This window comes from Phyllostomus discolor, chromosome 4, assembly GCF_004126475.2.
Source record: "Phyllostomus discolor isolate MPI-MPIP mPhyDis1 chromosome 4, mPhyDis1.pri.v3, whole genome shotgun sequence".
Lineage (NCBI taxonomy): Eukaryota > Metazoa > Chordata > Mammalia > Chiroptera > Phyllostomidae > Phyllostomus > Phyllostomus discolor.
In genome coordinates this window covers 126,916,231-126,930,998 of record NC_040906.2, presented here as the reverse complement: position 1 = coordinate 126,930,998, position 14,768 = coordinate 126,916,231, and the positions used below count along the sequence as shown (strand labels likewise).

Here is a 14,768-nt window from a genome sequence, read left to right as displayed (position 1 = left end):
CTTGTGTTGCCCTGGATGTTTCTCCTGTCTCAACTTCTTTCTCAGCATATATTTATTCAGTATGTTCAATGACTCCTCCACCTTTTAAGTACGTGCTCTGAAATTTGGAATGTTTATACCACTCAGTTGCAATTTGCTCTCATATACATAGATACAAATCTACCTGGAAATCCAAATGATGTGGTAAAATACTTTCAATTGAAAATGAATCTGACTTTTCCTTAGGTGGTGAGCATTTATTCTGTATTCCTGGCAGTTTTGTCTTCTTTATCTTCTTTCTCTCATTGCACATGTTGATCCTTTTGAAAAATAAATGTTTGCCAAATCTAGTCTGAGTTGGAAGGGAAGGTGGGGGAGTGGGTGGATACTAAAAATTCTGACCAAGATTATTAACAACTGATTTCCAATATAGAGGTAGGCTCTGTGCCTGGTTAAGCAGTTAAATTACAATTACACTGGTTGATGTATATCATGCTTTGGGAAATGAGTTTTTTTTGAGGCTCATGACCCCTAGACTCAGTTTTATTCCTCACTGGTATCTTAAGGAAAAAAAAAGAAGCACACGTGAAGAGTAAGAGTTATTCCTTACTCCAGTGTGACCAGTTTTTACTTGTAGCTCTGTGCTGTGTTCTAGAGGCATGAGCAAATTTATAACATTGGTAAGTTATCTTAAAGTGTAGAGGAAAATTGTGTATTTTATCTGGGATGTATTTTATAAATGCAGAAGAGAAACTTCATCTCAAAGTGCTTGTTAGAATTTGCATTAATGACCGAAACAATTCTTCAGTTGGTTTGGATATGAAATAAACGACTTCAAGAATTTTAATGGTTTAAACCATTTATTGAAATGGTATTTCTTCCCTCCCAAAATGTCCTGCTGTTCACACGATACCAATTTTATAAAGGTGCTCCATTTATATCAGTATGTGGCTCTACTACTATGGCATCCTGCATGGCTATTAATAAAGAATTTTCAGTACGACCAATATTAAACGGCACCATCAAGTTTTAGTGCAGTTAGTTGTGTAAGAAAAAATGACGTGTACAATAAGATTCTGCAGGCCTTTTCAGTATCTTGCCTTTACCAATAAACTGAAGATTTGTGAGAAATATGGCTTTGATTTAGACACTCACAGGAAATATTTTAAAAGATATTAAACAAGAAACCAGGTGCTTCAAGGCAGAGTAAAGGAAAAAACATTAAAATTTCATAATCGTTCTAGAATTTACTTGATAAATCTACACTGGTATCAGAATACTGTTCCAGACAATGAAAGTACTGTGAGCCCTTTCAAGGTTAAGTAAGAGCTTGTAAGGAGAATTATAGCTGCACAAAAACATTGTAGACTTCCAAATTTTAAAGGCATTAAACATTAAGGATAAACACATACTTTGCTCATTTCCTCAGATTAAGTATGGCATTTTAAAAAGGTGTGCACTTTCCCCATTATACCCATCAAATTTAAAAAGGCAAATTTCAGTCTGTATGTAGTGATGAAGAATATTTGACTTGCGTCTGCTTGCATGGGTTAAAACAAATCAAAGTACTGAGTACAATTAATGGGAAGTACTACCTAATTTTTAAGTCTGTTTGCATTTCAACTGAAAGGACTTAAAAGTTAAGAATTATGACACTACATCTTAGGGTGCTTGTATTTCAACTGTACTGACTTAATGAGAGAAATGTGAATATACTTTCTGCTTCAATTTTTGATATTTAAAGACCATTAAACCTAGGCTATCTAATTACTATTATTAAATTATTATAACTACTGCTTTGATACTTAAAATATAATTACTGGTGATTGATTTTCTACTGTATTTTATTTTAAAAAGATCTGGCTGTAATTATAAAACAACAAATTAATCTCAATTTACAACTCCTCCTCTTTTTTAAGAAGTAAACTTTAATAACTTATAAAAACCAGAAGTAAACTTAAATATAGAACTGAAATATATCATGTTAATTTAGCCACAACCTGAGACTTAATATAGAAGTGTATTAAATATGTACTATTAAAAGAAAGATCTAAAAGTGTACTATATAAAATTAGTTGCAAAATTTTCAATCTGCTGTTTGAAAATTGGCTTTTTTCCCCTCTAGAATTTATATGCCCCATTCATCACTATTCTGTGTTAGATGTGTGGCTATAAAATTGCGAAAATGGAGGCTTTCCTGGTAGCAAAAGGGTTAAGTTCTTTTTGCTTTACCAGTTTCAAATTACAATGAGAAGCCTCTTCTTTCCCAGCAGGGTTGTGCTTACATTACTCTTTAGATCTCCCTTGAAGAGGGCTGGTATATTTGTGCCTGCTGGAGGTGGAATTAACAGTAAGAAGGAGAAAGGGATTGAATGGACTTACAGGAAGGTTTTCAAGTAAATACAGGGAAACACATTTACTTCAATAGTACAACCTTGAGTTGTATTTTACACTAAGACGACACAAAAGATGTTAAAGTTATCACCAAGCTGCCGGACAAATATATATTCCAACACCAAGGTGCAGATCAGCATAGATCTGTGATTCAGAAATCAGGATTTGTCTTGGAAAGAGCTCCAGGGTTGAGAAGAACTCAAGAGCAAGTGAAGATAACTCTGGGAACTACAGCTTATCAGAAGATCAACTTTCATTAATTCAAATACCAAAGGCCTGATTATCATAAATTCATATAGGAATGCCTAGGTCATCTGATCAAATAATTTTAAGCGTCTTCTGCTACATCAATGCAGCAAAAACTCTTAACAACTGTGGATAATTGGAAATTTGAGTTTCAGCTTTCTTAGAAATAACTACTCTTGACATATTCCAAAATATTTGAAATAGGACAGGAAAATCAGTGAGCATGTTGTGTTCAGAAATGTCACTGTCATGAAGGATAGGTAAATTTGTTTTTTCTGCTACTGGGAAATTGTACCTCCTAGAAACTTAGATTTTTTTTTTTTTAAGAGGACAAGAAGGACTAAAAACATCAACTTTGCTTTTGGACAAAAATGCATCTGACTGTATTTTTCTTTAGGGGTATTGTGGGTTTTCTCTGGAGCTGCTGGGTTCTACTAGGTTATGCAAAAGGAGGTCTGGGAGACAATCATGTTCACTCCAGTTTTATTTATAGAAGACTACGGAACCATGAAAGACGGGAAATACAGAGGGAAATTCTCTCTATCTTGGGTTTGCCTCACAGACCCAGGCCATTTTCACCTGGAAAACAAGCTTCCTCTGCACCTCTCTTTATGCTGGACCTATACAATGCTATGGCCAGTGAAGAAAATCCTGAAGAGTCGGAATATTCAGGGAGGGCATCCCTGGCAGGAGAGACCAGAGGAGCAAGAAAGGGGTACCCAGCCTCTCCTAATGGGTATCCTCGTCGCATACAGTTATCTCGAACAACTCCCCTGACCACCCAGAGCCCTCCTCTAGCCAGCCTACATGATACCAACTTTCTGAATGATGCTGACATGGTCATGAGCTTTGTCAACTTAGGTATGTTGTTCAGTTTCTTTGTTAATCTGTGTTATTACAAGGGGAAGTTTTTCTAATGGTAAAGTAGCTGCCTGGTAGGTGGTCATGTTTATACAAAGTCATTTTCTATAACTCTCCTCTCCAGCTCCTGTTTCCTTTCTTTCACTGATGCAATGTAAGATTTTGCCTTAGGCAACAAAGCCATATATTTTTTTAATTTTTAATATAAAAAGCTAAAATTAAACATTTATAGTTGGAGTAGATTTGGGTCTTTTCAGATCTTGTTAAAATATTAACCTTGTTTAATGTATAAATGTATGAGTGAACAGGCAATAGTCTTAAAAAAGGAGAATTTATGAGGACAGCTATGCTCTGGGCAAAAATAATAATAAAATAATTTTTAAAAGCATTTATAGATGGAAAAGTAAAAGTGACACTCTGAACTATTTTTTCATTAGTAATTTAGGAAACATAAGTATATATTTATATGCTACTTAAAAAGCTCTCATTCAGAGGAAATGGCTACTGCAAAAATATTGAAATGGAATGAACTAAGATCAAATCATATTGTAAAAGATGACTATTAAATAGCTTCAGGGAGAGATGCTGAAATTCTCTGAAAGATATTTTAGAAGCGAAGCTTCAATCTGACATTTCTTATCTGAAATGATTAAAATATATCATACCTCTGTGATTTTTTTCAGAATCAAGAGAAATGTAAATTATGCCATGATGGTCCTTACCTATACAAAATTTCTTTTCATTTGAGATAAAAGTTCATTGAAATTATTTAATTAGGAACATTATTATAGCATATTTTTTAAAAATTATCTTTTACTCCATGCTAATACTTCCATGGTGGTTTTTTAAAGATTGGCAACCTCAAATAGTAAATTAATGTCTTATAATTTATCTTGCATTAATATTAAAGAGTTTCCCAATTTAAAATTTTACAAGTGCTATAATTTTATTTAAATATTTTAATAGATGATGCAGGTGAATATTTACTATCTTCAGATATTCAAAATAATAATAATGTAGAATATATTTATTTTTGTAGATAAAATTTTTCAACAAATTTAATCAACTTGAAATGATGGAGAACATTTTAATGAAAGAACTTTTAGGACTTTGTTTTAAAAATGAAATCTGCTTTGACTTAAAATTGACATTTGATTACACACTTAATTAAATACTTCATATATCTCAAAAATATTCTTTGAAAAGTCAGATAGCAGCAACTCCTAATAACACATGATGCTTTTATAATATATGTTACTTAATGTGCCCTGTTCATTTGCTCTCAGCAGTCCTAGCATGAAGGGTAAGGTGCATAATAAATCATATGTCTCATGTTATTAGAGACAAAGCTCTCATTATTAAGTTTTAGTAAGTCATCACTGGTTGCCCTAATTAGGTGTCCTGGACACCTTTTCTTGAACGTATAATTAACAGATACCATTGGGAACTTTCAATCCATTAAAATATAGCTTAATTCTAAATTAGTTTGCTTGTTTTTCCTTCTGTAAGTAGCATGCAAATGTGGCTTATGATGATGTATTTTTACTTTGTAGCAATTTCTAAAGCATATTAAATTACTTAAATAAATTTCAACCTTTCAATAGAAAAATTTCAACCTAGTATGATTTACGCATTTACAAAATAAATCATTGAAAAAATCAGTTCAGGTCGTATAAAATCTGACACAGAAGAATGTGTTTTATTATATACTGTAAAAGACAATAGCTCAGTCATGAATCTGATCTAATAATATATTTTATTATATTTGAATATTTTGATCATTCAGAAATGAAGTGTATTTTTTAGAAAGAATTAAGAATAATTTTAAACCTGTATGCTATTACTTTCTATAAATGAACATAGAACAACAACACCAGAAACAATAATAAACAGTTTTATTCAGTGACTTCTAGAACCAATTTGATCATTTAAGAATGATTATATTTTTAAAGTCAATGACATTTTTGTTATATGGCTTGACTTGAAATAACAAGCTAGTTTAATAACCATACCATGGAATATATTTATTCATTTTTCTCTAGAGAAACAATGGAATATAAACTTCAGAAAATTTTTATTTATTTATTTTTATCATGCTTGAACTGCTGAGTAATGATTTATCCTCAATAATAAACCATGTTGGTGTTTTAAATTTAATATTCCAACCTAAATGTTCCATTTCATATTACATTACTGATAAATTGATTCTGATGCTGAGTTTTTCCAGTAGTCTCTAAGGAAAAGGAACCACAATTTTATTTCATTATCCTCAAACAATGTCTTCTAATGTATCCAAAACTTGCAACCTATCATTACTTGGTAAAAAGTTTTTCTGTATTTCTTCCATAATAAAATAGGTCAAAGCATACTTAGAGAAGGTCACACTGTAATAATCATCAACTGTGCTAAGAATTTGAGTGTCCTTATGTAACATTCATTAACAAATATTATCTGTACCTTTTTCATGTTCTTAGAAAAGTCAAGAGAATTTTATTTTATTTAATTTTTTTAGTGTCTTAAAAGATGTGTACATGATGGGGACTTAGGGCAAATGATCAAATTAGCAATAGGTAAGGAATTTGTATTGAGGAAGTCACCTGGATATTTAAATATGTGGAAAGAATCTGTTGACATTTTCCATAATAAGATAAATTATATAAAAGGGACCTAGTGACACCCTTTTTATTAATGCTTGCATGTGTCATATCAAGTCAAATAATAGATTTTCTATAATAGTTGTCATCAGAAAGTTATTTTTTCCAGTGTAAGCTTTGCTCAAGAGCAATCAAGCTTAATTTAAACTCTGATTCCTATTTAACAAAATATCTACTTTTCAAATTTCACATGAGGACAGTTTTTTTGTCCATATGTGAAAAACAGTTTAGGATTTACTAAATGAAAAAGTAAAATGTAAATAAATTACATTAAGGTCAATAAAAACAACTAACTATGAAACTAAACATATTATTTTGACCTTTAAATTATTTTAGTGACTTATTTGAAGAAACAAATATTAATTATTAATTATGTGAACGAAAACTTTCAACTCTAATTTACTTATTATTGTTAGGCCAACTTTTGTCACTTTCGTAGAATCCAGCTTTTACAGGTTGAATTCTCTGATTTGTCCTGGAGACGATTGGCTATCAGTGGGATTTTGTCTTAGTGCTACAATATTTCATTAGAAACAACAATGTATTTCTAAAAGATTTGTTCTTTTTCTAACCATCTGTTTTTCAAAAATGTTGAGTTATATCTCAAATACCTATGCAAATACAATGAATGACTAGGTAATTTGCTTGCAATATTTAAGTATAACTCCTCTTTATATAAACGTAAACATAAACATAAACATAAACATGTAGTGTATTTCTAAGATCTTTTAGTTAGAAACCAATACTTGATTACTTGTAGAAAGTATAATTAAAATAACATAATGTTTTAGGCGAATTACAAAAAAACAGTAAGTACAGGAAATTTATGTTTATATTATGCTTAATCTACATGTAGTTTTCTGATAAAGAAGAGTTTTGGATTTATTAATGGTCTTACTGAAATACTTCTTAGATTATATTTAAAGAATATATGTTAATTTTCAAAATGGAAAATATATAAATATAATGTTTAAATTTATTCATTTTATAACAATATACTTAGCATGCTAAAATATGAAATAGAAAAAACAGCTTTCAAAACTTTAAATTAAACTCTTCTCATCTTACTCCCTCATATCATTAAACTCTCCTGGTACTAGAAGAAAAAAAAGCTTATGTATTTGGTTGAAAGATTTGAGACATCATTGATATTTATTGTTGTTTTTGGCTGATTCAAGTGCCCAGTGGAGAGGACTTCGTATATAGATCTACCTAAAGATGCCTATCTATGTAATCTCTCCAACAGGGTTATTAACACTTGTGTAACATAAACACACTCATAAACACATGCAAGATTTTTTTTTTTTTGAGGGAAGAGAAATGGGATGGGAGGAAAGATAATCTAAATCCACTAGAGTACATATTCATGTATTATGTCTGGAATCACAAACACTAATATGGGGCAAAAATATAATTCTTTAAAGCTCTTAACTTTTTTATTGAGTTTTTTGGGGTAACACTGGTTAGGGGGCAAAACTCTCAACTTCTGAAGGGAGAAGTCATGCTTGGAGAGCTTTTTCTCTCTTCTTCCACAACCCTTTGCATTCATACAAGGGACCAAAGGGGGCCTTGTTTTCCTCTAAAGCTATTTTGTTGTTCAGTGGTGGGCATGGCTGCAGAGATACCACTGTCATTTAAATAAACGTGCTTTTGAAAGCTTTAATTGTCACTCACAAATAGCAAGTTTTAAAAGTTCAATAAGAAGGGCTGGAAGTAGGAAGGTATGATAACACCCTCTAGGAAGGCTTGGGACAACCTCACCCACCACCCCCAATTTCTACCCTTTCATTCTTCCATTTTCTAAAGTATTCACCTCCCTCTCTCCTCTTCCTTTACCCCCCTTCCCCTTGCTTGGGCCTTTCCTCTTTAGTTCTGTGGTCTCTCTAGCCCCAGGCTCTCTTGGCACCCTTCTTCTTACTACTCTCACCCTTCCTGGGGTCTGCCTTTGGTCCTAGTTTCTTCATAGCTGGAGGCTTAGATTAGCTGAAAATCAATTAGTTACAGTGTGATCATTTAGGTACAGTGTCCTTTTTTCTCTGTAGTTGAGAAGGAAAAGGTTATGAAGTGCCAATTACAGCCTCCACCCATGGGGAGAAAAGCTCCCCAGGGCACCAGAACTGCTCTGGCTGTTGCCATCCCTTGTAATTGTTGCCTTCACCATCCCATTCTTCTTGGCCTCCTCACCTCTCGCCAGTGAGTGATTCCACTGCCAGAGATTAATAGTTTTTGCCTTTACTATTTTATAACATAAATTAAAATTTAAAAGTGGAAATTTAAGGGAAAGTTAAAAAAAGGGAAAAAAGAAAATATTGCAGAAAAATTACAAAACAAAAACTCTAATCAAACATCTGATTCTCTTGAGTTCATAAAACACTTTTGCTTATATTATTTTTATTTACTATTTATATCACTTCTGTGAAGACATTTCCTTTTCTTAAGTTGAGAGGAGATGGTGAGAGGATAAAGAGACCAAGAGTAACAGGTATGGCACAATGAGAATGGGACAGAGAAATAAATAAAATAGCTTTAAGAGCCCTTGAAAGAAAGAAAATGAATGGAATGAGTCATTAGAGGCTGTCTTTGGGTGTGCAGGTGGAGGGTGTGTTGGGAAATCCTCAGTCCACCTCACACTGACACAGCAGCTAATTCAACATCCCAGCAACATCAGCTCCAGGGGAAACCCTTTCATCCTTCCACACTAAAATACCGAAGTGGGGAGGAGAGAGGGGGGCTCTCAGTGTCTGTGTACAAGGACCATACAGACGGGCTACTCACATGTACAGTCATAAATAATGTAGTAGCTCAGCTTGAAAAACCACAGGTTAAAGGAAGAGGCTTTCCTGACGCACAGAGAAGGGCTGAGATCAGAGGAGCCACTGGAGGGGTCGGCCTGAAACAATGAATCCCTTGTTCTAAGCAATGTTTATGAGTGCTTCTTTGCACCTTAAGTTCATATTTTATTGGCTCAGCTGTGGGGTTTCCCCATTTGCTCATCTCTTAAAATAATACCCTTGGTCAAGATATTCTTTAAACACACCAGTCAGCCCTGACAATTGGCTCGTTTATTTGGTGGGAAAAGAGATCCGTTGTGATTTTGATGTCAGATTGGGCTGCTTAAGATTCAGTTACGGATCTTAATGCTATGACAGTAAGATAAAAATAGTAGTGAGTGTATTCACCTGCCTTTTTAGAGATGTTTACAGGAATTCACATAACCACATGGTGACCCTTTCTTTGTCTTATCTAAATGGTTGTGGTAAATCATAATCTACTAAAGTAGAAACACAATTGATTAAAGTGTGGAATGTTCAAAATGAGAAAAAAATCATTTGTAGATTAGTAAGAAGAACTGGTAGTTGGTTTGGGGAGAAAACAACAAACCTTCACTACTAAGGAAAATGCATATCCCCTACTTTGAAAGCAGTGAATTACATAAATATTACATAAAACTTAGAAACCAAGACCTTATATAATGTTCAATGGTTTGGTATAAAAATAAAACTAGGGTATGCATTGTTTTATGACATCTAAGACAGTGAGATCTCGTCTTTATCATGATGTATCCTCTCATTTTTCTTTTCCCAAACAGTGGAGTGTTTGTGCTTGCATTAGAAGAAACAACTGGGTATTTTAAAAGTGAATAAATCTAAGTAGATTATCTCTTAGATATTGTGCTTGTTTACCTTCTGCCTGGAAGCAAATAACTTTTTTTGTTGTTGATCTTCTTGTCAAACAGCTTTCCTAGAGTTGTTAGGAATAAAGAAAAATGATTTTTAAAATGTTATGATTAACAAATATAAATCTCATTTAGACTTATTTAAAGCTATGAGATGTGTCAAAATCGAAAGACTTGTCAACATTTATAAATACCTTCGTATGTTGTCATGACATGAGAAATTCAGTATCACTTGTTTTGCACAGATTCTCTGTCCTTATTGTAACTGTGATCAGACTTTCTATATAGGAGACACAGAATATTTTCAGAATCGTAAGTCCATACTGCTTAAATGGATTTAAGGTTTAATTTATAACTAAACCCAATGGCTTTCCTCTCTGTGCTTCCATCACAAAGTGGAGTAGCACAGAAGAAGCCAGAACATCTGAATTGGAAGCCCATATGCTCTAATTTCTAGCAGTGTGACCTCTGACAAGCTACCTACATTATTTCTGTGCCTCTGGTTTGTTATCTAAAAAGTACCGATAATAATAGTACTTTCTGCATCGAGTGTTGAAAGGATTAAATGAGCTAATGTGCACACAATTTTAAGAACAGTATTTGGAACAGAGTGAGATCTCCATAAAGGGCTGTTATTGTTAGTAGAGCCGCATTTGTGTCCAACATCTGTACCATATTTGCAGGAGTAGCTAAATAATTTGTGAAGCCCAATGCAAAATGAAAATGTGGAGCCCCTTGCTCAGAAAGTATTAAGAATTCCATACAAGGTGATGGCAGCAAAGTAGTAGGCCGAGCACGGGGCCTTCGGAGTGCAGGGCTCTGTGTGATTGCACAGGTCGAATGCCAGGGAAGCCAGCCCTGCATGTTTGATTACATATTGTTGGGGCAGGAACCACGGCCTATTCATCCTTTTTAGTCCCCAGTGGTGTATCAGGGTCCCAGAAGGAAAGAGACACCATGAGTAAAATGAGTCATTTGTGGAAGTTTTAACTAATATAATTTTTTAAATGTTGTAGGCAGGGTTTTTTTTTTTTCTTTTTTCTTTTCCTTTGACAAAACAGGATAATGCAGCACCTGGAACAGAAAGGAAACCTTCCTTCACCACTCCTGGGCAGGAAACTCAGAGGAGAGCTTTTCTGGAAGGTAGCTTGATAGGAATGTGACCTTTTTGAGAGAGATGCCATTTAGCCAACCCCTGGTACCCAGCAGGGAGGGAGACTGAGGAAGAAATTCCTGGACCATACTTCTGTGCCATGTTTTGCATTGGAGAGTGGGTCTTGAGACACAAACTGAAGATACTTGGCACAAATACATAAATGAATATTGTCTGTGTAGTCACGCGAGTTCTAGAATCACTTCAATTTTAGTGCAAGTTACTCATATGTTAACTTTTGTTCTGGTTCATTTATAAAATTCCAGAGATAATCATAAGTTAATGTGAGAGTTTGTTCTTGAGTTGGTGAAAGAAAGTGGCAAAAATGCACATGGCATGTGAAAAAAAAACATGTTAAATTGTATTGTATATGGATCAGTAATTTCATGGGATATGTTAAAACTATTTTAGAGCAAACTGAACTTTAAAACAAAAACAAAATCCCAGGGAGAAGTGGCCTTCTCAGATTACAATAAAAACAGTAGATTGCAATTGCCAATAAAAAAACTCAGTACAGAAAGTACTACAGCGTATGCAAATATGCAGAACAAATACAAAGAGAAATATATATATTTTTTACCCTTTAGATCTGTTCATTCTCAATCCTATGTCATTCTTCCTGAAATGACCCATGACTGCCTGTTAAAGGTTTTGGAATTCTGAGTGGAATTATGCAATATTCTCCAAAGTTAATGTTGCAGGCAGAAATAATGTTACGATGAAGTAAATTGAGATTATGATCTGTGTTCTTGCTACCTTTCCTCTGGCAGAGTTCCTGTGACGTACAGAGGCAGAATTTGATGGAGGAGCAAGTATGTCTGCTATTTAGTTCTCATAAATAACCAACCACTAAGCCTTGAGGCCAGATCCTTAGCCAGGCCTTTTAATCACAGACAGCATTGAATAGAATGGCCCCTTTCCAGTACAGCCTATGTTCCCTTTCAAAGCCAGTAAGCATGGTAATTTTAAAGTGGTTTTACTTCTATAATTATCAAAAGCAGAGGAAAAGATAATTCTACTTGGAAACTGTCTAGGCTCTTCTGCAAATAACCTTGATACAGGCACCAAAACCTTAGTGGGGAAGAAGTGAAGTTCATTGACTAAATAACGTTTATGGTTAATTTTTTTGTATCAAATATTTTTATTTTTTATTTTCAAATTACAGTTGACATACAAAATTATATTAGTTTCAGGTGTACAACATAGTGATAAGACATTTATAAGACATGAACTACAGGCAATTACCCCAATAAATCTAGTGCCCACCTGACATTATACATAATTATTACAGTATTATTGACTATATTCCTTATGCTGTACTTTACAACCCCATGACAATTTTGTAACTACCAATTTGTACTTCTATCCCTTTACCTTTTTCTTCCATCCCCTACCCTCTTCCCATCTGGCAGCTAAGAAAAAGTTCTCTGTATCTGTGAGTCTGTTTCTGTTCTGTTCTGTTTGTTTGTTTTAGACTCCACATATAAGTAAAATCATCTGGCATTTGTCTTTCTCCATCATGCTTATTTCACTTAGCACAATACCCTTTACGTCCATACACGTTCTTGCAAATGGCAATATTTCCTTTTTTATGGCTGAATTATATTCCATTGTATATATGCACCACTTCTTCATCCATTCATCTGCTGATGGACACTTAGGTTGTTTCCATATCTTGCCTAAATAATGATGCAGTAAACATGGATGTATATCTCAGTTAGTGTTTTGTGTTACTTCAGATCAATACCCAGAAGTGGCATTGCTGGCCCTTCTTTGTCTCTTGTGACATACAGCCTTTGTTTTAAAGTCTATTTTGTCTGGTATAAGTATTGCTACCTCAGCTTTTTTTGTTTGTTTCCATTTTCATGAAATATCTTTTTCTAGTCTGTGTGTCTCTTTGATCTGAAGTGAGTCTCTTGTAGGTAGCATGTGTATGGGTCTTGTTTTCTTATCTCTTCAACTGCCCTATATTCTTTGATGATAGCATTTAAATAATTTACATTTAAGGTAACTATTGATAGTATGTAGCTATTGTCATTTTATTATTTACATTTTTTATTTTATTTTTCTTCTTAAAGAAGTTCCCTTAACATTTCTTGTAATACTGGTTGGGCTGTATTAACTCTTTAGCTTTTTCTTGTCTGGGAAGCTCTTTATCTGTCCTTTGATCCTAAATGATAGCCTTGTCTTGTGGAGTAATCTTGTGTGCAGGTCCTTGCTTTTTATCACTTTGAGTGCTTTGTGCCATCCCTTCTGGCCTCAGAGTTTCTCTTGAGAAGTCAGTTGACACTTGAGGGAGCTCGCTTGTGAGTAAGTAACTACTTTACTCTTGCTGGTTTTAAGATTCTCTCTTTGTCTTTAGTCTTTTGAATTTTAATTATGGTGTGTCTTGGTGTTGGTCTCTGGATTTATCTTGTTTGAAATCCGTGCTTTCTGGACTTATACGTCTGTTTTTTTCACCAGGTTTAGAAAATTTTCTGTCATTTTTTTCCAAATAGGTTTTCAGTCCTTTGCTTTCTCTCTTCTCCTTCTAAATGAAGATGAATATGTATTTTAAATGAATATGAATATTAAAATGAATATGTATTTGCTTACTGTTTTCCTAAAGGCCCCTTAAATTATCCTCATTTTTAAAAATTATCTTGCTGTTCTGATTAGGTGTTTTCTATTTCCTAATCTTCCAAATTGCTGATATGATCCTCTGCTTTACTTGCTGTACTATTGATTCCCCATAATGTATTCTTCATTATAGTTATTGTATTCTTCATTTCTGAATTTTTATGGTTTCCATTTTTTTTATCCTGTTGAAGTTCTCACTAAGTTCCTTGAGCATCTTTATGACTATTTTTTGAACTCTTGTATCTGGTAGTTTGCTTGCCTCCATTTCACTTAGTTCTTTTTATGAAGCTTCTCCTGTTCTTTCATTTGACAACTGTTTCTTTGTTTTCTCATTTTGGCTGCTTCCCTGTGTTTGTTTCTATGTATTTGGTGGGGAAACTATATCTCCCAGTCTTGGTAGAGTGGACTTATGTAGTAGGTGTTCTGTAAGGCCCTGATGGGCATAGCTTCCCATCACTTGAGCTGGGTGTTGAGGTGCACACTCCATGTGGGCTGTGTGCACACTCCAATTATAGTAGAGCCTTGATTGCTCTTGGCATGTCACTGGGAGGGATTGACAACCTGCTCCCCAGGCCAATAGACTGGGAGAATCAGCTGTAACTACAGAGGAGGAGCTGCTGTACAGCAGCTGACTTCATGGAGCAGGAATCCCTTCAGTGGGGCTTTGGTGCATGCCATTCACTCCTTGAGTGTGTTGCTTGTGGAGGTGGTTAAGTGGTGTTTTGATGTAATCTGAATCTGTCCACCAGGTGCACTGGTTCTGGAACCTCCTGGGAAGTATAGGCCGAGGTCAGCTACTGTCTATGCTCTGCCCAGGGCCACCTGGGGTGCATGAGGTATATAGAGTGATCTGCAGATGGCTGCTGGCTTGTAGGTGCCCAGGAGAGGCCAAGCTGCAAACCAGGCCTGGCTGTTGCTAGTACCAGACCTAAGGCCACTTATCAAGAGATACAGGGTATGAAGAGGCCAGATTGCTGCTTGTTGGAGAGATATTTGGAAAATCCAAAGGAGGAGCCAAGAGAGGCCATTTTTATAGAAAAGGCTTGGGTGGGTCCCCAAGCTGGGTAAAGCAGGGTCTCAAGGAATCACAAGTGTGGGGTAAATAGTGTTAGCTAAGTTAATGGAGATTCAGATATGATGCCAGACTGCACCTGCAGGGGGAAGGCTCAGGAAAGGGATGATATTT

The 14,768-nt window shown here is 34.6% G+C and overlaps 1 protein-coding gene across 2 annotated transcripts in view; it reads left to right on the top strand.

Moving 5' to 3' along the window:
* The first annotated feature begins 2,260 nt into the window (after positions 1-2,260).
* Positions 2,261-14,768, top strand: part of BMP5 (bone morphogenetic protein 5) — a 119,670-nt gene continuing 107,162 nt past the window's right edge. For both annotated transcript variants that reach the window (XM_028510409.2, XM_036024258.1), the window contains exon 1: positions 2,261-3,480. In XM_028510409.2, the coding sequence (XP_028366210.1) occupies positions 2,991-3,480 (490 nt within the window). In that variant the 5' untranslated portion in view covers positions 2,261-2,990. The remainder of the gene's footprint in view (positions 3,481-14,768) is intronic.